The 23,058-nt window shown below is 44.4% G+C and overlaps 3 protein-coding genes across 20 annotated transcripts in view; 1 reads left to right on the top strand and 2 right to left on the bottom strand.

Moving 5' to 3' along the window:
* Positions 1–9,102, bottom strand: part of ACKR3 (atypical chemokine receptor 3) — a 48,327-nt gene extending 39,225 nt beyond the window's left edge. For 9 of the 17 annotated variants that reach the window (XR_015699160.1, XR_015699162.1, XR_015699161.1 and 6 more), the window contains exons 1-2: positions 8,596–8,859; positions 7,322–7,367 (exon numbers count right to left, since the gene is read on the bottom strand). The gene's annotated coding sequence lies outside the window, so the exon portion shown is untranslated. Of the gene's footprint in view, positions 1–7,321; positions 7,368–8,595; positions 8,860–8,972 lie in introns of those variants that run through there. The other 8 variants (XM_087734103.1, XM_087734101.1, XM_087734108.1 and 5 more) reach the window with 2 other exon arrangements.
* DRC11 (dynein regulatory complex subunit 11) overlaps positions 8,741–23,058 on the top strand; it is a 110,610-nt gene continuing 96,292 nt past the window's right edge. For both annotated transcript variants that reach the window (XM_087734100.1, XM_087734099.1), the window contains exons 1-3: positions 8,741–8,868; positions 19,019–19,343; positions 22,939–23,052. In XM_087734100.1, the coding sequence (XP_087590226.1) occupies positions 8,858–8,868; positions 19,019–19,343; positions 22,939–23,052 (450 nt within the window). In that variant the 5' untranslated portion in view covers positions 8,741–8,857. The remainder of the gene's footprint in view (positions 8,869–19,018; positions 19,344–22,938; positions 23,053–23,058) is intronic.
* Positions 19,125–23,058, bottom strand: part of LOC148052276 (uncharacterized) — a 107,307-nt gene continuing 103,373 nt past the window's right edge. The window contains exon 8 of the transcript XR_015699170.1: positions 19,125–19,256. The gene's annotated coding sequence lies outside the window, so the exon portion shown is untranslated. The remainder of the gene's footprint in view (positions 19,257–23,058) is intronic.

The raw sequence follows: 23,058 nt of genomic DNA, 5'->3' as shown, positions 1-23,058 counted from the left end.
GTGTGGCTTAATTAAAGGCAGATGCAAAGGGCGGTTCGCACAAATGTTTATCCTTAGGTGCTTCCCTCCCTGGGACCCCACTCGCAGGCTGGGGGCCGGGGACTGAGAGCAGGAGGATGGGCCCCCTCCCCAACAGCTTATGGGTCCCTCCACAGCTTCATCCCACGGGTGGAGCAGTGTCCTCTCTCTGAGCACACTCCTAACAGCCCAGGGAGTGCAGGGGCACATGTGGGATGCTCTGAGCAAGGAGTCCTTCAAACCCTGCCCTCCGCTCTGCACAACATCTGGGGCTGGCCACATCTGTTCAAGCAGGATGAAGCCACAGCACATGCAGGCCTGGCCACCCGATTTCACCTGTCTCAGGCAAAATTATTATTTTGGGGCTGGACTGCTTCCTTTACAGTCCCAGATCTCATCTTCCTTTACAGTCCCAGATCTCATTTTCAGAGATGGAGGGAGAAAGCCTTTGACCCATTAACTGTCTTTGTAAAGGACTCACTGTTGGCATCTGACTCTCTCGGCAATATAAATATACAGTGGAAGTAGGTTGGAAAGGACCTTTGGAGGCCATCTGGTCCAATCCCCTGCTCAAAGCAGCAGTAAATAAATCGCAGAACGACTCCTCTGCTCACGCAGCCAAAGGCACAGGTGGGGGACGCATGAGGAGCGGGGAAGTATGCAAAACACAAAAAAAAATCTCTCCTGCTCTGAACACCACTGTGAAAAACAAGCCTCCTATCTGCAAAGAGGCTGCTAAACAACACGTTGCCCTGACTGACCACCTCGTCTCTCTGACTTCTTGCCTCAGAGCCTGGGAGGGTCTCCGCTCCCTAAAAGGACCTCCCCAAAAAGCAGGTTTTAGCCCTCAAGTCCCAACCAAAGAAACATTCAGGTGCGTAGAAGGTGCATAACTGGCCTGTACCTGCAGAAACAAGTGTGCTTGGTGCCTTTGGTCTAACTTTTATCCCTGTCTTCCAAAGGGATGGCGGTATTATTGTGCACCTTGTAAAGCAGTCCTGTCCCAGCGAGGGTCTACCTGACTTCACTTACCCCACGTGGCCAACCTGGGAAGAGCTGTCTCACTGCCATATGCTAGTGTCAGATAAAGAAAATGCTGCAAAGCCTCTGTTTAACTGAGCAAATTCACCTGTTTTGTGTTTTGATCTTGATGCAGGAAGCAGAAAAAAAAACATGCTACCCTTCTCCAGCTCAGATGAAATCTTTCCCTGCGCTCAGTCCCAGCAACAACCCCACAATAGTTATGAGCTGTTTTTTCTCTGGCTTTTTTATTTCATCTCATCACACCAAAAGCAGAGACAGGCCTGGAAACTAAATTGCAGCCACCAGTTTCATTCATAAATTTGGCTGCATCCTTGCAAAGTGAGCTATTGTTGTTATTTCTCACTATTTACCACCTCGAAGCCAGAGAGTATTGTTTTTATTGCTATTGTGAGAACAGAGCAGGCGAAAAAAATAATCTTGAGCTTCCCTTCCCCTCCCAATCAAATATAATAGAGGGGAAAAAAAAACCCACAGGGCGGATGTCAGATCCTCAAGGATTTTTTTTTTTTTGAGCTATCTACAGGAGCTCAGCCTGGTGCTGCAGGTTTCTGAGTCTGAATTTTATCAATGGGCTGCATTGGGTCCATTTGAAAGGACAGCAGGTGTTCGAACAATGAACCCAGGCTGCCTCTACATCTGGGCTACAAAAGCCATCACCATGTTTACAAGAAACAGGATAATCAAGAAAACATCCTGCCACAGGCACCTAAAAAACTACAGCCCCTTGTTATTCATTTTTCTCTCACACTGTGCCGTTTATTTATAGCGCAAGAAGTTGAACCGGGAGGAGGAAAAAAAAATAAAATAAGTTTGACACTCATTTCCACGCAGAAGTGACGCATGTGCAACGTGAAAGGGACTGACGGTCTGGCGCTTGGCTTGTATTGTTCCTTCAGCTCTAGGTGGGACATCATTAACCCTTGAGCTCTTGCTGTAACTCATGAATTAGCCAGGTATAAGCTGTTGGTTTTGCTTCATTCATGCAACCACATCAGTTGAATCTACCTCAGCCTGGGATACTCCAGATGGAAACTGAGTCCCCACATATTGGATATAACGTCCTTAGAGCCTAAACACAAAGAGACAGGCAATTATGGGGGAGGGATCATGGAAACTGCTCATCCATCTTAGCCTCAGCACTTAAAGTTGGATCCTGATGGCCAGCAGAGTAAGAGAGGCTCTTCTGGAGCTTAGAGGAGGAATAGAGGGTCCTCTCCCCAGACACCCTCTGGAGGAACCTCTTTCCCTCCATAGGCAGCACTGGCTGCCCAGCCATCAGGGTCAGAAAAGTGAATACACAATGCACCAAGGACGTTTGCAGAACCGAAGGTTGTCACCAAATTTCAGCTGCTGATGGCTTGTGGCTCCCTACAAAATAACTGTATTTTGGGGTTACTTTCTGCTGAAATTTTGTTCTGCTTTCTTTTAACTTTTCAGCACAAACGCAGCAGGATGCATCCAATTTAGTAAGAGGCTTTTTTTTTTTTTTTTTTTTTTTTAAGATCAAATTAGTTTTCATTAAAGGTGCACCAAAATGGTCCAGGACATTTCTCACCATCCTCAAGAACGACTTGGGAAGCTCCAAAGTATCTCCCCCTTCCAGACTAATGTTTCATGACTCAAGTCATCCTTATGTCCAGTAAAATTAAGTAGTCCCTTCCCTGCTTTAATAGTTTTGCTTCTGGAAGCCTTCAAAACACACCAGCTAGAGCCCCTGCACAGAAACCTGGGGAAATAAGAGCTGAGCTGCTCAGCCTCTCAAGGAGTTTGACTTCCTTGCTTTTGAGTTGAATCAAAGAGGATTAACTTAACAGGTGCTTTACTGAAGAGTAGGAGGGAAAACAAAACAAAACACAATGAAACACCAGCCTACATGCACGAATAACAGATGAACTTCTCTTCTGGGCAATGAACTGCTAAAGCAGATGGCTAACATCGCCTTCTCCTTTAGACTCATGTCACTCTCAGTTGCTGGCTTTAAAAACATCAAGTCCCGGAGCTCAAACACTTCGCTTCAATCAAACAGTGGGTCTGGAAGAGGATCTTCCTGATCCAGACTTCACCCTCGAAGGGTCAAGCTGCCTCCCCTGCCCCTTACTCATGGTCTTCTCTATCCTCGTCATCCTCAGAAACACCAGCTCCCCAGCTGGAGAGCAAAGGACTTTCCAACAGCCTCTCCATCCCATGCATTGACTAGAATGGCTGAAGCCAAGACTGTTGCCCCATAAATTCATGCTAACATCGCACAGCTATTTTTTTTCCGTGAACAGAAAGACCATCAAACAGCGCACGTATAAACTGACAACATCAGAGACCGGCATCTTCGTCCCCCTCCTGCCATGGAAAGCAAGTGGCACTTTGCTGTTCTGAGTTCTCACCAGCCCAGGGCTCCCTGGCAGGCTGGTCCCACCAAACCTCCTGCCTGTTTACCATGGCATGAGACGTGGGGACTCAGGTCAGCTAAAATCCCACTCCAATCCAAAGGAGCAGATAGCGGCTTATGTTGTGTAGCATTTTTTCCTCGTTTGCTTAAAAACCTGAGAATTTTTGAAGTTTTCCGTGATTAACGTGCACACATAGCCAGGGTTAACAGTCAATCTTTTTGTCATTTTTCCATCAAAATCATAAGAGAGAAACATATACAACATTTTAAATAGCTGACTAGTGAGCCTATGAAGTGAATAAATGGTTAGAGGATGTGTATATCTTAAAGGAACTGAAATGGGTCTGTCCAGAAGTGCCATTTCACATGCGATACTGAATACATCTTCACATTACACAACCAAAAGAAATGCTACTTATTTCCAATATTTGTTTTGCAGAATAATATAGAAGTGACCTTTGCCCTCCTAAGTGACTAAAGCTTGACACACTGTTTGTGTTAATTTATTAAAAATTTTCTAGCTGAAGCCAAATGTTCAAGCCAACCAGTTTTTTAAAACCTCTGCTAACAAATTACTTGGATAATTGCCAGAATCCTGAGTCTGATCCCTTTTTCTATTTCTTTCTCACCAAAAAAAACACCTGGTGCATGTTAATTGTCAATCTGTATCAACTGCAAAATTTATGCCGGTAGGCATCTTTAAGAACAGCATCCTAGATAATTAAATATCCAAACGCCGACAAACAGTTGTCAATATAGAATAAAATCAATGCTCTCCCCAATGTTTCCTAATGATGGAGAGCTGATGCTATTTGAACTGGCTTCTTTTGAAAGCTTTAATATTATCGAACAACATTATTTCAGGAGAGATGATTTGGGGTTTTACTTTTTAACAAAGAGAGAAGTGGAGTGTGGCATGGCATTTAATATCTGGCTGAGATTTAAAACGCACACTCCTTATGAAGTATGACATTTTATACCTGAAACCACAGGAACATTTCCCACATTTAAGTGACAGAGAGAAAATTCTTCAAATTAGATTTGAACTTTATACCTTCTAATTCTGCTCAAATCCTCCTCCTCCATGTACCACGCTCAGGCCTGATGAACATGCTGGTGCTATATCAAAGTCTAACAGACCTGACTGCCGACAAATCCCCTTCACTTAGCCTTCAAGTAAGCAGCAAACCTCCTGTAGATGCAGTAGTTAACGTTAAGTGGCAAAATAGCTCAGTGACTGATCGCAAGGCTAAATGAACTGGTCAGCACAGCCCAGCTGGCAGGGCCATCCCTCCTGGGTGCTGGCATGAGCTGGAAGCTGGCACCGAAGCCACAAGGCAGATGTTAAGTCCCCAAGCTTGCAGGGAAGAGCCACCCAGAGCTCCTTTACGCACTTTAATCCAAGCCTAAAGGAAAACCAAACTCCCATCTGCAAGGCAGCCCAGAGCAACATCACCCCAAGCTTGCCCATCAGAGGTCCGACTTCTCACTTTCCTGAACTCGCAGGTCTGCTGTGCAACTCAGTTGCAACCAGGTTCCCGTTTGGGCACAGCTGCCCTGCTGTAAGTGCTGCCACAGCCACTCTCCCTGACAGGAGAACTCCTCTGTTGAGCCCTCCAGGATGAGAGGGACACAGGCGCTCCAGGGTAGGGCTATGAAGCAAGGTAGTTTTTCATCGTGAGACATCCAGCAAAACCCACCCTCCTGGCACTTCTTCACAATCCCAGCTTCATCCAGCTTATTAGTAACACACACACAGGGCCCTTCAACGACCCCTCATGTCAGCAAGGGAGAGCTCATAGAGCACATCACATCCTACACCCCAGAGAGGTGCAGCACAGGTATGTCACGCCTGTCCTCACGGCCAAACAAGCACCAGGAGGATCCTTGACTCCCAAGTGGTGGCCCAAAGCCTCAGCTCATCCATCCCATGTGATGGAAGAAAGCCCTGACCCACAGCCTCTCCCTTTTCATGCTCTCAGGGCCAGCAACACGCAAAAAAAAAAACAAACCTAAAACACTCCGCTTTCCATCCTGTGCCTTGAGGGACAATCTAGACCTTTCTAAGTGCTTTGAAATATGAGTTGCAAAGGCAGAACATTTTTCCTATTATGTTCCTTGCTTTACTTAAGCCCCTACTCAGTAAAAGACAGGTGCACTAAGCTCTTTGCCAGGGACCTGCGTTTAGAGGAACAAGGCCCTCCAGTTTTATATGTTATCCCCTTGTAAGCTCACTAGTCGCCTCTTAAGCTCGTAATAAAAGACTTTTTTGAAAAATGATGGCACCTAGTTTCCACGGCAGCAGAACTTTTAAGCTCATGTTTGCAAGAGCCTAAGGAATTACAGTTGCCAAAAGGAACACGCTGTATAAAACCCATCACCTATTCCTTCTGGATAGGTTAAATAACACAGTTTTATTTTTTAATGCAACATGATCTGGATGAAGAAGTCACTATCGATGCCATACAAAAACTATACAACGTGTGTAATAACAGCTACAATTCCCTTTACTCTCTGGTGGTACCTAGGGATCTCAGATGGTTTGGTGCCTGTAGGGATTATCAGAGAGGTGTGATCCTGGATTGGAAAGACTGAGATACTTCACAGTGTTGACTGTCAACGGTCTGCTGGACCTCAGTTACAATTCAGGCTGTGGTGCTCCAGGGGAAGAGACATGAAGGGAGATAAAGGAAAGAAAAGGAGAAGAAAGCTGGAGATGGGGATGGAGAGTGGCTGTGACAAACCCAAAGCGCAGATGCAGCCACAGCAGAAAATATATCACAGGGCAGTCCTTTGAGGATAGCACTGTCTGAACAGCCCAGTCAAACCTGCATCCTCTCACTTCAAATTACTTGCAAGCTCAAGGATTCAACTGGAAGCCTACAGCAAACCAGAACTTCCCACACTCCCCAGTTTCTGTTTATAAATGTCTATTTTCTTAGGCTAAAGCAATTACTTAATTCTCAAGTCGTACGCTACTCCCATTTCAGCTACAAAGTAGGCTCCTTTCTCATGAAAAAAAAAAATCAACTGTGTTTGTTTATTTCATAATTAATTTTAATGCATGACTTTTCCCAGCAACACGATTCATTATTTTTTTCAAGTTCCCTACAAACTGATGAAAATAAAAAGCCCCTCAGCTCGTGCACAGGCTCCCTGCACGCTCTCACGCACATCACTTTTTTGTGGCTTAATTTCCCATTTTTAAAAGGAAGATGTTTGCTTTCCTCCAACTTTTTTTTGGGGGGGGGCAGTTGGAGAAGGAAAGGAAGAAGTGAGCAATAGGCATTACTTCATCTTTAATACCGTTTCTAGCACAATAAAGACCATCCTTTGCACTGTGGCACTAAGGTGCTAACAGAGAGCAATAAATTGAGAGTAATCATTAACATCCACATTATATCAAACAATCTTGTTGCTCTCGTTGCAATTGCTTCAGAAAGCTTCCTACTTTTTTGTCTCAAACACATGCAATGGGTTGCTTATCTATTAATTTTAGAAGCCATGTTTGAATGATGCATTGCAGAATGAAAGAAAGAACTAAATTTTCTATTCTGACTCCAATTCCTGAATGTACTTATCAAATTGCAAGCATTACTCTCTCGCTCAGAGATTTGGGAATGGTATCTTGAGGTCTATGGGAAAAGGTATATTGCTTAGGGGTTATGGCCAAATTAAGTCCTTAAAACCACACATACTGATGGAGACAGTACTGCTGGGACTCTGTGGGTAAAACTCTTGGCTGAAAAAAAATAGTTTGGCAAAAAAAGTGATGTGCAAATGCCGACATTAACAGAAATAAAAATGTGAGGTTCCTATCTGGGCTGTGAAGACTTAGTTGAGGTATTAAATAAGAAAAAAACACAAGTTACTTACTGCTTTTGAGACTCCCCCCAACCTGTATATGGATGAGAATCAGGCACTGAAAGAAAGCAGACAAATTTCTGATGTAAGCCACACCAGCATGAAAACCCACTTGCATATTAATACAGCTAATTAAAAGCTGATTTTTACACCATTTTCCGACACACCCCAAAGAAAAAGCAACAGGTACTCAAACTCGCTTACTCCTAAAAAAAACCCCACCGATCCAATACACCAAAAGAAATAATGCAATGAGCGTAGCCATTATACAGCTCAAAAAATATTATGCCTTTGATGCTCTTTATTATGGTCTTGATCCTTCAAGGTTCGTATTTTCAAGCTTTTTCTCCAAAACCACGTGGGCTAGGAACTTTATTTCAAAAACTTGATAGCCAAGAGTCTCACCTAATTATATGAACTAGGGCTTCAAGGGGGGGGGGGGCGGGGGGGGGGGGGCAAAGGAACGCAGACACCCAGAGATTTAGGGCAAAAAACGACGATCGCTGGCAAAATGCTCCTTGTCCCAAACTTCTTGCTTTTACCCTTCCCCACCTGCTCTGCAGAGAAGTGCATTTTTTCCCCAAAAAAATGTTATGCGCTGTAATCCTGTCTTGCTAGCTTTGATTTTTTCCCTTTTAAAGAAGGAACCTTTTAATGTTCCGCAACGGATGCTTCTCACTCTGCACACAGGCAATAAATTAAAACAATTATTTTTAAAAACTCTACTTCACTACCAGCTAAACATCATTTACAAGGAGGTGGAACAGCTGTATCACCCTTGAAGCCAGCCTCCCACCAAACCAGGGCTCAGAAATTACAGATGCGATTTTACAGGCTACATCACAACGTGCTCCCATTTCCCCCATTGCTAATTTTTTTTCCTTTTTTTTTTTTAAAAAAAAGGGAAGCAAAGAAAAGAAAAAAAAAAAAAAAAAAGAGCAAATCCTGCTAAGAAGGATGAAGCGCCAACAGGCGGGACAGAGAGAGTCCCCAGCCTCGGCGGTGGCTTCCCAGCAGCCCTTGGCGTACAGATGTGCTCAGTCTGGGGATGCAACTGATGGAAGAAATACAACGCACGAGGCAGGTTTCCAGCTGCTCCAAGGGAAAAAAATAATAATAAACTGGTTTGTAAGTGGTAAGGGAACGGGAAACTGCTAAAAACTTGCCTCGATAGGTACTTGGGGCAGGAAAACAGAAAAAAAAAAAAATAGAGGAAAAATGCGAATGCAACTGGGACAACCCTTGGGAGGAAAAGGACAATAAAGGAAAATAAAAATAATACTCACTTTCTTCCCAGGACCGGTCTTGAAGCAGCCCCGGGGAGGGGATCGCCTTCCCCCCCGCCCCGTCTCCGCGGTAACGGCGGGGCCCGCGCAGGGCGCCCGGTTGCCCGGGCCGCGGACCAGCCGCCGCCAGCCGGGGCAAGGCGAGGCGAGGCGAGGCCGGGCCGGGCCGGGGCGGCTCCGCGGGGGTCTCGGGTCGGTGTCGGGGCGGCGCGGCCGGCGGGCCCAGCCCCGCGGCGGAGGAGCAGCCCCGCGGCGCCTCGGCATGTCTCAGGCGTGAGTAGCGCGGGGCGCGGGGGCCAGGCGGGGCGAGGGGCCGCAGGCGCCCGGGCGAAAACCCCCTTTACGGGGGTAAAAAATACACCACCCCCCTCACGTACCTCCAGAGGAAGACACCTGCCCGTACGAACACGGTGTGACCGGCTCCGCCGGGCCCTGGTCGCCGGTGCGAGGCCCGGGCGCCCCTTGCCGCCGGGCCAGGCCGCGCCGCCGGCCCGCGGGCTCCCCGGAGGGGCAGCGGCGGGGCTCTGGCGCCCGAAGGGGCTCGGCGGGGCTGAACCCGCCCTCTTCAAAGTAATCAGATCGCCGCAGCACTGTTTACGCCAATATTAATATTATTCGTACTCAGACACTAGGCCCCTTTTCTGCTTGCAAAAAATACTTTGTCCTCTCTTACAGACCAAAATTTGCCCATACTGCTTGGGTTGTTTTTTTTTTTTCCTGTAATGAACTCCTCATGCTTTCAGCACAATACAAAGCTTGAAAAGTTTATTTGCAATAACCAGACACGGATGATGGCACTGTATCAAAGTGCCTGTAAGGAGCCATGCTTATTTCTCCAGAAACATGACTAAACTACCAAGCCCCTATATTAAGAAAGCATTATTATTGCTGCACGCAAAGTTGGGAACCTAACTATGAGCGTCTTTCATGACATTATTCCTCAGTATTTTGCTGTTTGCTGCCTCCAGGTCCAGCAGTACGAAACCCCCGGGTACAGCCAACCCAGTGTGGGGCAGCTCTTGTTCCCAGTTCTGAGCTAGCCGTGGCTTGCTCAAGTTCAATAAATAACAGTACATTTGGGGGGGGGGGGGGGCGCGGAAAAAAATAAAAAACCCTCAGGCAGTGTTTGCTGCCTGCTGCTGCTCCTCTCGTGCACGTTCAAGCTCTGACCTGGTCAAACCTGACCATGTCCAGACAGCTGCCCCAGCAGGTTGTGAGCACAGCCGCTGCTGGCTTCTTACCCGTGGTCTTCTCCTCTGGCATCTCTGGTACCAGCCTCAAAGCCTCCTCTTTCTTTTGCTCAGTGTCTTCTTTCCAAACTCCAACTCTTTGCCAGGTAAAACCCCTCAGACACTAAAACATCCAGCCTCAGAACTAGAGGATGCCTGCCTCAGCATATTCGCAGTCCCAGCCAAATACCGCCACCAACGCCGCTGCCTTCCAGCCAGGCAGCTTCCTTTTCCTTGCTCCTTGGCTCAGGAGAGAAGGGTGAGCTGAGAGGAATAAAGAAAAACATCACCAAGGGCACAGCAGAGACTGTCTGGGGGCTGTGTCCAAGGACAGAGACCCAGCACAGCCTCCAGCAGCCTTAAGTTTGAGGAAGGCTTGGTTAGGTCCCTGGCTAATCCAGTGCAGGGATAGTTATCTAAATTGCATTGTTTAAAAGAAAAAAAAAAAACACAAAAAACAAAAACAAAAACAAAAGTAGTGTTTGACCTCTTCCTGGGAGAGTTATCTCAGAATCTGAGTGTCTGAATCGTGGCTGCTCTTATTTGAGCTAGATTAACACAAAAGGAATTAAGTTGACTCTAGTTGGAAAATACTTGTGCTTCAACTGTTTGCCTTAACTCAGTTTAATTTTAATAGAGACAAGGCTCTTTAGCATTTCCTATAGCATTGCCAGCATTGAACAACAAATCCATATGAACATGATACACATCTCCGCATCACATGACAAAAATATATACAGTTCTGTTTCCAAACGAGGTAGTGGTGCTGGTAAGGGACTCCAGTCCGACATTGATGCTACTTGGCTCACTTGCCTATAATCGCTCTATAGCTGTGCACAGCATGGCATTTATAGCTAGGCTAATCCAGTCCTTCGTAAACACAGGTCTGAATATACACCAGTTCATCAGCCACTGCGTCTATAGAGCTTGAGTTAAGCAACGGGATGGGTAGTTTTGACTGTTTTCTACACCTCAGACAGTGCACCAAGTGTTCCAGACAGTTTGTGCTTTTCTTTATTGCCCCAGCAACTGGATTCAGGTTACCGCCTGGGAATCTCAGCATTCCTTTTAAAAAATAAATAATTTTTTAAAAATCCAGAAAAAATGCGAATCAGAAATGCTCCCAAACCATCAGGAAAATAAAAAGTACTAAATTCTTACCTAAATATACATGGCTTTAAAGGTTTAATTTCATTATTTTTAAATGGTTGGGGCTGACAGTGCTGGCAAATCCATAAAAATTTTGTCTTAATGTTTACTGTTCACAGCCTTGTTCGTTCCTCCCTAGCACAGAGCTTAGTTGCAATCAACACCAGTAGTTACAACATAGGAACACGCTTTCCTTTTGTCCTAGGCTATCTTGTTTTGCAAGGTACAGCCGAGTTTGTTCTCAAGTAAGTTACCAAGGCTACTGTTACATGATTGTATGTAGTGAGGTTATCCTGGCTGTGTACCATAAATCATGCTAAATTAAAAGTATTTTAAAAGCCACGTGCCAAAAATGTCTTATAACAGACTGCCTTACTTCAAGGCAGGGGAGCAAAGAGCTAATAATGCATGGGGTTTATGAGAAAGAACTTCGGTGCTTTGGGCAAAAATATTTCAGGGGGCACCACCTTATTTGGCTGGGAATGGGGATGGCTGCCTATCTTGCCAGGTCACCTGGAAGACAGACTCCATCCTACAAAGAGGTAGGCACATCAGGAAGTCACAGCTAAGTCTATAATACCAATTTTTTAATACTGTACAGTCACATCCTGTGTACTGTATAGAAATGCTACACAGCACATAGCTTTTTTTGAGCTTGAGGTAAACAGCTGCTTTTTAGACATCTGGAAGAACAGCTGCTCCACACATAGAAAGAAATTGCACGCGTCTCACGCGGCCAGTTAGACGCGCCAGCCGTACTAAGTGCGCGCGCAGGGCAGTTGTCTCCGACCGCGCCGCAGGTCGGAGCGGTCAGACCCGCGACTTGTGCAGCACAGAGTCACGCTGCACACAATTCACGTGACTGGGATTCCAGTATTTCCAAGTCAGTTTATGAGGTGTGTTCACCATCTTCAAGGCCATGTGATTTTAACAGCAGCGCGGTCTAAAGCTCACGGAAGCATGTTATTCCACTGCTTTAGGAAGCTCTGTATCAGGATAGAGACAGGAGATGGGAAGCACTCAGCTATAGTCTCTTAGGGTCAGTAAGCTCCAGCAGCCAGACAAAAAGAAAAGTCAGCATGTCCAGACATGCTTGACATTTTCTAAGGACAGTTGTAGCGCTCACGAGAGAGCATGCCCATTACATTTGCTGTAGGGTTGATTAAGAAGTGCTGGATGTATCGCGCTTCCTAAAATGCTCAAACCCCAGCATTTGCATACAGATGTACATTTTGTTCCAGACATTGAACAGGAGATTTACATAGATGTTTTTGCACTTAAGTTTTCCTGCTGCGTTTCCTCCTCGTTTATGAATTTGTTTACCATTTATTTGACCTGTAGGATCTTGACCAGTAATTTCTTCGCTTGCCCTAACAGCCCCAGTTCACACACATTCAAAGCTGAGTCTTGGTACTGCTGCCATTTGTACCAGGTTTTAATCAGCTGCAAGACATTTACCACTGCCACCAAGGAGCTTTAAACAATCAAAAAGCTTTAAAATTTAATCTCATGTCACAAATACAACTTACATTAAGTCGTGGTTAAATATTAGTCTAAGACAAGCTTTAGGATCTCCCCTTCTGCTTCTGACAGAAACAACCAAAGGAGAGCTATGTATTTTATATTACATCCCCAAAGCTCAGTTAAAGAAAATCAAGGTTGCAAAACCAAAATGTAAGAAAATGTCAGTGCAACTTTTAATCCCCTCTTCTCTCCCCCACTTTACGTGGCTGCATTACGATGCGGTTTCTTAGGTTGTGATCACATCCTATTTTCTTCCCACAGGGCCCCAGCCTCATTCAGCAATTGGACTCTTGTTGAATATTTCTTTTTATCCCCTCATTCAGTGTGTGTCCCCAGGCCATATTCTTCAAATTCCATCCAAACGCCACAATTATTAGCTTCCTCCTGGGCATTCCTAGCATGTTGTCTCTCATACATCTCCCAAGCATTCACGGATTCATCTTTGCCCCTCTTTCCATCCCAGTGAGCATTAGTGTGTCATCCTGCTTACGTTAAAGCAGGAAAACAGAGATAGAATCAAAATTATCACAACTAAGACTCAAAGCTGCAATTCCCTCCCGTGCCTCCCTTCATCCTTAATGAGCAGGTAGGGAAAGATCTTGTGCATTACTCATACATTGTCTCCTTTGGGAAAAAGCCTTGTCAGTAGAAACATCCCAGCAGCACTTGTGCTAGAAAACAGTGAAAGAAGAGGCTACGGTTTTCAAGAAACTGAGTAGACCATGTTAACTTTCAGCTTAAAGCCTCCTGACCCTAGCAGAGGCAGAGCAGCACCCAGACACAGCAGACACAGCATTTGTCCTTTATGCATGCAACTGTAGGCAGCTGTGCGGGCGATTGCTCTTTCCTTTTTTTAAGGGAAGAAAAAAAAAAAAAGAAAGAGATGCACATAAGGCGATTAACACTGAAATAAACTTCATTACCACACCCAGTAAAATGTGGTATAGGCAAACGCTGCTTGGAGCTTGAATAGGTAATGTCTTTTCAGCTCTGGCCTAATCCTGGCTACCCATCTCTGTTCAACAAAGAGCTCACTACAGTATGTAGCAATGCTACGCAGTAATTGGATATGTTACCAAAGCTCTCCTTCCCCATCCTTTCATGCTTCCCTGGCCAGGAGGAATACTGCTTGCAAAGGAGAGGAGGCTGTTGTTCTCCTCCTTACCTCAAAGCCAAGGGCAGCCTCCAGCCCAGGCAGGAGCTGCAGCCTGACTGACGGAAGGATGGCCCTTGGAGCATGCTACAGGAAAGTTCAGCCTAAAATAACGTCTCCCCCACCTTAATTGCTTTGCAGCGTTCCCCTGTAAGAAAACAGCCATTTCTCCAATCAGCCTTATGAGTTTGGCTAGAGCAGGTGCTTGAGACCCGCTGAGGTGCGGTGTTGCCACTGCTGCTTAATGAAGCAGGCTTCCTTACCTTCCCTGCAGTTTCCCATTACATTTATGCCACAAAAATCTTTTATCCCCTATTCACTTTCTGTCATAGTACCAAAGACTGCAACTAGAGATGACAGAAGCATAGAGCTGTTCACATTAACAGTGCCAGCAGGCTGTGTTTTCTTCCACAGCCACAGCCAAAGCCTACTGAGGTTTATCCTTTATTTTCCCCGTATGCTTCAAACTCTGTAAAATATCATAGCTAGAGCAAGCATGCTTAAGGGAGGTCATCTGGCAGCATTACATTCACCACCAGCTAAGAAGTTTAGCATAATTGTAAGGCTAATCTTATTTTAGGAGCAAGGTAAGCCTGACCAAGCTCAGACCCACAAGCCAGCACTGCTCCAGACTGCAGGCTAAAGGCTTTTAAAATAGGAATTCGTTCAGACAACCTTTCAGTCAATTTGGTTGCGTCGTAAAGCCACACTGATCTCTGTTTCTGTCTGCAAAAAGTTTTCTCTATAATAAGACAAAAGAAAAAAAAAAGAAAATAGAGGGCTGCTCATGTAACATATTTAGCCTAGCAATCACCTGAGCAGGTTGTAGTGGGGGAACAGGTAACTCTGCTGACCTGAATAAGCCAGCAGTCATTTTAAATCTGGTGATTTTTAGAAAGAGAGAAGAAAAAAGAAAAGCATCAGCATTTGTGCAAGCCCCTTTTCCTCTCAGGGCCTCACTTTCCCCTCCCAACCTTTGTCTCTTGTTTCTTTATTTTACAGAGGCTGCAGGGCAGGGTTTCCCTCCCCCTGTTTGCCCAGGGCTTAGCACAATGACTGACCTGTCAAGCCCCAGCTATCTAGAGGAGACCCGGAGGAGTGGCCCCTGCACGCAATTCCTTGTCGCTAGACCCAGGTCTCAGCCGCCTCTCCTCTGCTCTGTGATTGTCGGCTTGATCTGCACGCTCATGAACATGTGCTGGGCTCCTTGTGCCCGAAGGAGCCCTGCTCCACCACACGGATCCCTGCTGCAGCCCAGCTCCGCACCCCCTTGCTCTCAGAAGCCCTGCCGGTGCTTTCTCCATTCCCTGTTAGGTGGCCCAACGCCACGCAATCTCGTCTTCTGAGAAAGAAGAAATGCAGGTAGTGGGCAGTGGCGGCATTGATGCTTCAGAATGTTTTTAAACACATACAATTTAGCGCTCATTTAATCAAACGGGAGCTTCCACATTAGGTGAAGAGAGCTGGGCCAAGTCAGAGACAAGTGTTTTCCCTTCCATCTGTTTACATGTGTCCATCCATCAGAAAAACCAGTAGGGCCCATGCAGTACTAGGCTCTGCATTTACATGGTTGGCATATGAAAGTGTGAGATATTTGTCCTCAAAGGACAGACAGCCCAGAAAACCAAGCATCAAAGAAGCCTAGGTTCAGCCCACATACAAATCCAGAGACAGACAGGGCTTGGAGTGCAAACTGTGCCATGTCCTGGAATAACAGAAATAGTGTTCCCTTTGGCAGCTAAGTAAAAACACCAAGACACTTCAGGGGAAAAAAGAAAAAAAACCACACACACAAAGGTAACCCACTGATGCCAGATTCCACTACTGGCTGAAGAGTGGTCTGAGGGACAGTTTGCACGCTCAGCACAAATCCTTCCAAGAAGGGCATGCTTAAGTCTCAAAACCAATTCAACACAAGTAAGCAAGCAAGCTAACCTTAGCTGCACTCAAAACCGACAGATTTTTTTAAGTGTGAGAAAAGATGGGTCAAGCAAACGTGGAGAGTTAGAGGGCCCTGGAACATTGAAGTGAGGCGATGCATAATTTGGCAGGATTTTAAATATCTCTTTATAACTTGAGCAGAGAAACATATTTTTAAGCTTCACTCTAAATAAGCAGATCAGGCTTTATTTTGAGCAATAAAACCGAGATTCAAACTAGAAGTCATGCTATGGCAAAAGAGTCTTAAGCTCTTGCTTTAGACTCCGTTTCTACTTTGTGGGAGTGAAGAGAAGAGAAGGGACATCGGTTAGGAGGTAAAGCCTTGACCTTCCCTCCCAGCTGTAAGCTGCCAGAAAGCACTCTGGGGGCTCTGGAGTTAAGTCACTTCATGTGTTTTTTCTTCATCCCATTACAGCGTTGCTTATTTTCCCCATAACACTCCTATTTTTTAGTTGCTATGACAATTTGCAGCATTACTTATACTGCTATACACATGCAGAGATCAAGACGCAGACTTGTTTCTTTTCAAGGATTTAATAATTGTATGCCTTGAGTAAGAAAAGTATGCTCAGTCCTGCTGGTTACCTGCACTAGAGTAGGCTAGTTAGATGCTCGGATGAGAGCAACCTAATTCTGATGCAATATCATCCTCAGGTATGGCTACAGCTCACAACCTACCCATTACAGGACAGGAACAAACCTATGAGATGAACCAGTAACAGTAAATAAAAAGCCAGTGCACTCAAGGCTGCGTTGTACTCCTCCTTCAGTGTGTGGAAGCAATTTTGAGGGAGTTTACAACTTAATGCAGAGAGAGACCGAGCAAATAGTCAAAATAGGGGTTTAAGGGTCACATGCTGTCTGATTAATAGGCAAGGAGAGTCAGTCCTGTCCTTTGCTTCTAACACATAACCTTGAGAACATGCATTACTCCTTCTGACTACCCTTGAACACGTTTGTCGCCAAAGCTGAAGGACTCCTCAGGAATACAGCAGCTCTGCCAAGTCCCCCAGAAAGGGCTATAAACACCAAGCACATCTGATCCTTCAAACTAGTTCAGAAGGGCTCCCATTTGGACACTAGTAAAACATGAAACAATTATTTTAATCCTGTTTTGGGGAGGGGAAACCAATGGTTGTGCATGTGTCCTCTAGTTTTAATCAGCGTGAACCTAAGAAACACTCAAATCACATTTCTGCTTGCAGCGTCCAATTATCAAGTGTTCCCCATCACGTGCCTAACGAACAGAAGCACTAGGGCAGGTCCCCCCAAGGTGTCAGTCACCCTGACCGCAACAGGTACACAGGAGCTACCAGCTTGTCAAAGCTGAAAATTTAGCAGTTCGACATCAATCTTTTCTTTCTATACTTCACTTTCCAGTGGGCCTGTCCCTTCTTTTACCCACATTTACACAGACTGTCACTGCTGCAAAAGGTACAAACATACCATTTCTTAACATCTGACCCACAGCAACGTGCTTGCAATCATCTTAATAATCTGATAAACTAATGCTTTATGGAAGCAATTACGTTCTATCTATATTGCCTTATGTTAGCGTACTCTGAACAGCTAGAGCACTCTGTCCCCCTCCTCCCTCAAAAAGTCACTCAAAATATAAAAAGAAACTGGATATTAGCTGGCTCAGCAGGAGGAACCACTTGACATTCCTCAGTCAGAGGAGGCAGAAAGGGAGATTATTGTAAATTGGAGTGGACAATCGTGGAGTCGGTTCTCATTGCGGTACACTCTGTTGTCTCCAGGCAATAACCTGCATTCGAAACGCTCTAGCCCGAGGATACCCACTGTTCATAAATCAGCCGTATGGTTGTGGGGACAACCTACACGGCCAGGCTTTCTCAAAGATTTATAACCTCCCCGCTATCAAATGATCTGTGAGTAGGCACAGCTAAGTAAGTACAATACCACGTTGTTTCCTTCTGTGCTGGAAAACCCCATGAACCTTGCACCAGTATATGTTCTTCCATGTCCTGGCTTCAGAGGAAGCGTACAAAACTCCCACTGATCAACCAGCAGAGCTGTTAGGTCAAAGCTAATGCTGGTCTTGTTTGTGCCGGTCTTCTCCACTCTGCTGGTTTTGTTTACCTCCTGCACCTGGGTTAATTGCTGCAATTGAGTGATTTGGATGGTGCAATGGGATGTAAATGAAGTTGGAAAAAAGGAAGGGGAAAGACCTGGGTGGGCTGCAGAGGTATTAGGAAAAGCAAGACCAGCTGCATCCTGCAGAAGCCCAGGTCAGCTGAAAAGTATAATATGCACTTTAAAAAATTCATGGTGCAAATTCAATAGCAGGGTTCAGATTGTTGGTGTTTTTGCTGACTGCTGCAGGGAGTCCCAGCAGCCCCGTCAGCATCCTGGACGTGCAGCACACGCCCCACGCTCGGGGCACTTGTGGGCTGGAGTTTGTCCTGTCCACGCCACTGGTCCCTCTTGCAGCACAAGCCTTGGGTCATTCTGTACTCTGAGGTTGGAAATTATAAGATCAGCTGACAGAGCTCCAACTTAAGCATTTATTATCAAGCACAAGCAACGTTAACAGCTGCTCAGCTTTCTTGTCAGAATTAATACACCAGCATTCTCTCAATGTTGCTCAGACCAGCAAGAGGTCTGCTCTGAAAGCTCATCTCATGGAGGCAGGGCCTTTTACTGTCTTCATCCTTCTTTGAGACGCTCTAGGAACAGCAAGGAATAACTAGGTTAAGCACATGGATGGGTCTAGATTGCACCATTGAGGCCAATAGCCTTTATTTCTAGGTCTAAGAAACAAAAGTCAGCTTTCCCTGTTACCTTAGCCCAGTTCTCCCCTCCTCCTGCAAACTTGGCAACAGGAATCAACTGTTTTTCTCCCAGCATTTTCCTCACTTCGCAATCGAAACAGTGCCCACAGCTACGTTGTAGCATTAGCACCAATACAGCCCTTACCCTATAATTAGTTCCAACAACCACTTCAGAAAGGCAGAAAAGCAACACATACTTCAGAAACATCAATTGGTTTTCATCCCAAACATGGAAAGACCTAAAAGAGACCTTCTCCCATCATAAGGGCTTTGAGGGGGAGACACCTTTTCTATTAAATCATCATCTCTGTTAGCATAACTGAATGAAACTCACAACCCTATCAGGGTTGCAGCTTCAAGCATATGTTAAGGATGAAGTCAAAAAGTTTTCAACTTTTAAGCTTTCATTAATAAAACAGCATTTTAAGATTCCTATATTTAAAACAATTAAAAAGAGAAACTTCTGCTAATGGCTTTTAAAATACACTGTAGTTAAAATCTCTTTATAAATATAATGGCTCACATTTCCAGGCTTGCTTTTCTGAGAAATCCACACACATAGAGCCCTGGCATCGTTGTGCGCTAACTCTTACTTTCATGTTGGGTTAACATAGTCTCCTCTTTTCAATTAGCACTTACAATAAGATGTGGACAGATGCCCAGAAAGACCTCGACATCCAGCTCCGGAGAGAAAGAGAAGAGTTCCTCCAGCCAGAGAAGGACCGCGTGAAAGTATTCAAAATGTTAGCCGCTTCCTACATCAAATACATGCAAATCTTCCGTAGCTTGGAGACAGCCCATGACCAACTCGTTCACTGGCAGAAACGGACGGTGATTCGGCAAGTACTAGATGGCGTGATTGGCCGAATCCTGGAGATGAAGAAAGAGATGGTGGAGCTGGAGAACTCGGAGTTTCATTACATTGATAATATCCTGGAAGATCTAAAGCTTCTCCCGGTAGGCGTACCTCTGTTATGAGCAAATTTATAGGAACTTTGCCTATCCTATATTTTAAGGACAGTCACATTTACTTGCAGTCTGTGAAGTTCCACCAAGTGATTCAGCTTCCTGCATGTTCACTAGTGTACTGGGTGATCAGTAATTATGGCATTTTTATTAAAGATCAGAGTATATTTGATCTATGATGAGCATTATATATTGGAGCAAGATTTTAAAAGCTGATCTGCTTGATCAATATGTTGCATTTCTGCTTCTCCATAGCAGCACGGGCTCTGTGGAGCTTTTACTTGCACATGTCCTAACACGAAGTCATGTTAGCTTAGACAGCTTCACTATTAATATCAGCAGCTTGACACTACCTGCTTTTAATGTGGGATTAGACAGAAGATGAGCAACTGATAACCAAGGTACAGTCCATTTCAGTCTGCCCTTTGCATCACTGTGAATCAGCCTGGCCTCAGGCCTCTTCCCAGAGATTGCAGGTAATGCTAAAAGTTGCATGATCTGATCTACTAGCTCGTAGTACAACGAGCTACTAAAGTGAGAAATCTGAGACAAGTCTCTTATTATAAAGGGGGCAGGAGCTGGGAGCATATTCAACGTCCAGGGTTTAGGATTGCCTAATATAAAAGCTGCCCCCTGACAGACAGCCCACTAAACCAGATGAATACAACAATAAGGCGAAGTCTTGAAGGTGTACTCTAAAAGCAGTATGAAAAATTAGCTGCAAAAAGCTGGTTACTTCTCTCGCAGACAGCTCCACCTATTGTCAAATTCAAGTACCGCTGCTAACAGCTGTTGTAAAGAAAAAAATTAGAGCTTAAATTACTGCTTTTTTCAGGATCCTAGTTATAACATTAGGTAAATTGCCCAATATCGTTATAGCATTATTTTGATTTGCAAACATGTTTCTGTTTGCAATTGCATGTATATTTCACTCTGAAAATTTAGGACAGTAATTGCCATGAATTTTCACCAGCTCTTTACCTTATGACATTCATCATAGCAGAGAACTATTTTAAACTATGAGAAAGCATACTAGAGGAGCATAAACACATTTCCAGGGAAACTGATCCCTCAAATCATATTTTGAAATCATTAAGCACTGCTGTTTTCATGACTTTATCAGTAAATCCACCTGCAGCAAAAAGTTGGCAAGTCTGAAAAGTCATGCTTGACATCTATTAAAAGCAAGCATGAATTCAAATTCCTGCACTGCAGCTTAATTTTAAGAAGGCATGACATACCTATGTACTAAAAAAAAAAAAAACCAAACAAAAAACACTGAAGAGATTTCAGGCTTTTCCAGAGAAAACATTATTTTCCATAGTAGATAGGAATACAGATTTATGTTTTTTTAATAAAATAACCATGTATTTTTGATTCCAAAAGAAAATTACTGCCCAGTACTTGACAAGTAACTGCTGTTTCTTAAAGAATTTGCCCAGAAAGAATCTCTCTAGTCCTTCCTTTCACTGTATTATCATGGGCTAAAATCCAGCATGAACACAGAGAATACAACAGAGTAGTCTCATTTTATATCTTATGCAATGATACTGCACACTTTTTACTATATCACTGTAAGGCCAAGCTTCATCTTTCTTTAGTTCTGTGCCTCGTGTTTTTGTATGGTTGCCTTCTAACACACTCAGTCACTCAATTTCCTGGGGTAATTCTAGAGGTATTTGGATACACAAATCCCATGCGGAGTTGGGAGTGGCTAAAAGGCTGCAAATCTGACTTGAGGATAAAAATCACAAACCTAACTTTTCAATGCTGGGCCCCAAAAAGAGATGAAGAGAAATAGTCTCGCTACTCCCCACCCCTTCCAGCCCCAGTATTATGGCTTTGATCTCATCTTTACAGTCAGTAAAGTCACAGTCCAGAATGACTTGTAATTAAAGCCCAGGTTAGACATCAGAGATACTCATCACCCCTACCCTGACCAGCTCACACTGCCACCTGACAGTGTAAAAGCCCTCTCATCCTATGCAAGGGTGTCCAGACAAACCACTTGATTTCTTATACCTAAAGACAGCCAGATTTGTAAACCATCCTAGAGCAATTTGCACTCTTAAAGTACAACTTAAAATCATTTCCATCACCAGTCAAGGATGTTAGAAGGTGCAAACAGGGAACTTAACAAGACAAATATTTAGAAACTTCAGCAGACCAGAACTCTGCATTGATAAAATCAATAGGGATAAACACAGCCCTACTTGGAAGCTTTCTTACGCTGCCATAATAGGGATGTCCCAGTCTGCGCAGTGTGCAACTGAGGGAATTAGTAATGAAGTCTTTAAGTTGGCAGTTCACAGGGGCTGTTTCCATTGGCCACAGCCTTCCCTGCAAATTCTTGCTCTAGGAATTGGAAGGCCTTAGAACTCACAAGCAGCACATTTACCATGCATCTGTGTCAAGGCAGGAGCGGTGCTTGTTCTTTACAGCCAGCACTTTTCTCCTCTGTGTCTGTTCGCACCAGAGGTGGCATTGAGGCTGCAAGGGACCAAGTCAAAGGTCTCCCTGAGCACGTCAAAGCCCACCAATTTTCCATATGAGACAGAACAGAGACCACTGATAGTGCAGCATCAAGTCTTGTACCTGTCTTAAGCTCATTGGGCAAAAGGACCAAAAGTGCCCACATATACCCGAGGACAAATTATTGCATAACTTGACTCTGCAACTCCTCATGAGTAGCACGACAGGGTAACTGTACTGCCTGTCTCCCCCTGTCCCTCCAGGTGAATCATTTGCTCGAGGAAATGTTCTAGATGTTCCTGAAACATCTAGAAGACACATTCCCCACCCCTCCCCACCCCCTGCAAAAGAAATATACTTGCTAGTAATTATTCTTGAAGAATTGTCTCCAGTCTTCAATGTGATACAAAGAACAGGTTATGCCACTCCACAGCATCTTAGCTTTTGGGGTGGGGTGTTTTTTTTTGTCTGCCTGTTTGTGTCTTTTTTTTCATTTCTCAACAAGAGTGAAATTCTACAGAAGAATCGGTAGAAGTGGGAATGAGTTACATCTTTTTAATGACAGAAATGAGTAAAGACAGCCACTTCTAATCATGCCTGATTTTGAGAATTGACTGAGATATCATGGTCACAGTCAGTAACAGTTTGTCTACAGGTAGAAATACCTGTAGATGAACAGAATTGTGCATTGGTTCCTGGTAATGGTTAAAAAAATGCAAGAGAACAGACCTATTTTTCATGTTGATTAAAAAAATAGAAGTGGGATGATCATACAACCAGAGGTATTCAGTTCAGTGGAAATCATGTTTAAATTTCTGGCAACGCTGCCAAATATTTTAACAGTTTGATAATATAATTGAACCATTATAAGAAGAAAGATTTCTGTGCTGCCATAGTTCAGAAACTGTGTTGATTTATTTGTTTTTGTTGAATTAGGCCTTAAGTAATTGCAAAGTAACAGCTCAGCAGCTGTTACAGAGGTCAAATTCCCCAACACTCCAAAATATTCAACAATCTCAGTGCAATTTAATTGCTTTGTAAAGGTGTTTAATTAATAAGTATTGTGATTTTAATGCAGTTCTAAAAAGCATCTCATAACTATTTATTCCTCTAGGAAGACATAGAAGTACCCATCCCAAGGTATTTTGTTAAAGAAAAGCTGGAAGTCCTGCAGCAGAGGGAGAAAACACTTGATCAGATTTTGCTTAATGCTGGATTGCAAACAGAGGTAAGC

This window comes from Nipponia nippon, unplaced genomic scaffold (assembly GCF_047370975.1).
Source record: "Nipponia nippon isolate SJK-2023a ecotype South Korea unplaced genomic scaffold, ASM4737097v1 scaffold_5, whole genome shotgun sequence".
In the NCBI taxonomy this organism is placed as follows: Eukaryota; Metazoa; Chordata; class Aves; order Pelecaniformes; family Threskiornithidae; genus Nipponia; species Nipponia nippon.
Note: the sequence above shows the minus strand (reverse complement) of the source record. Positions and strands in the feature narration are given on the sequence as shown.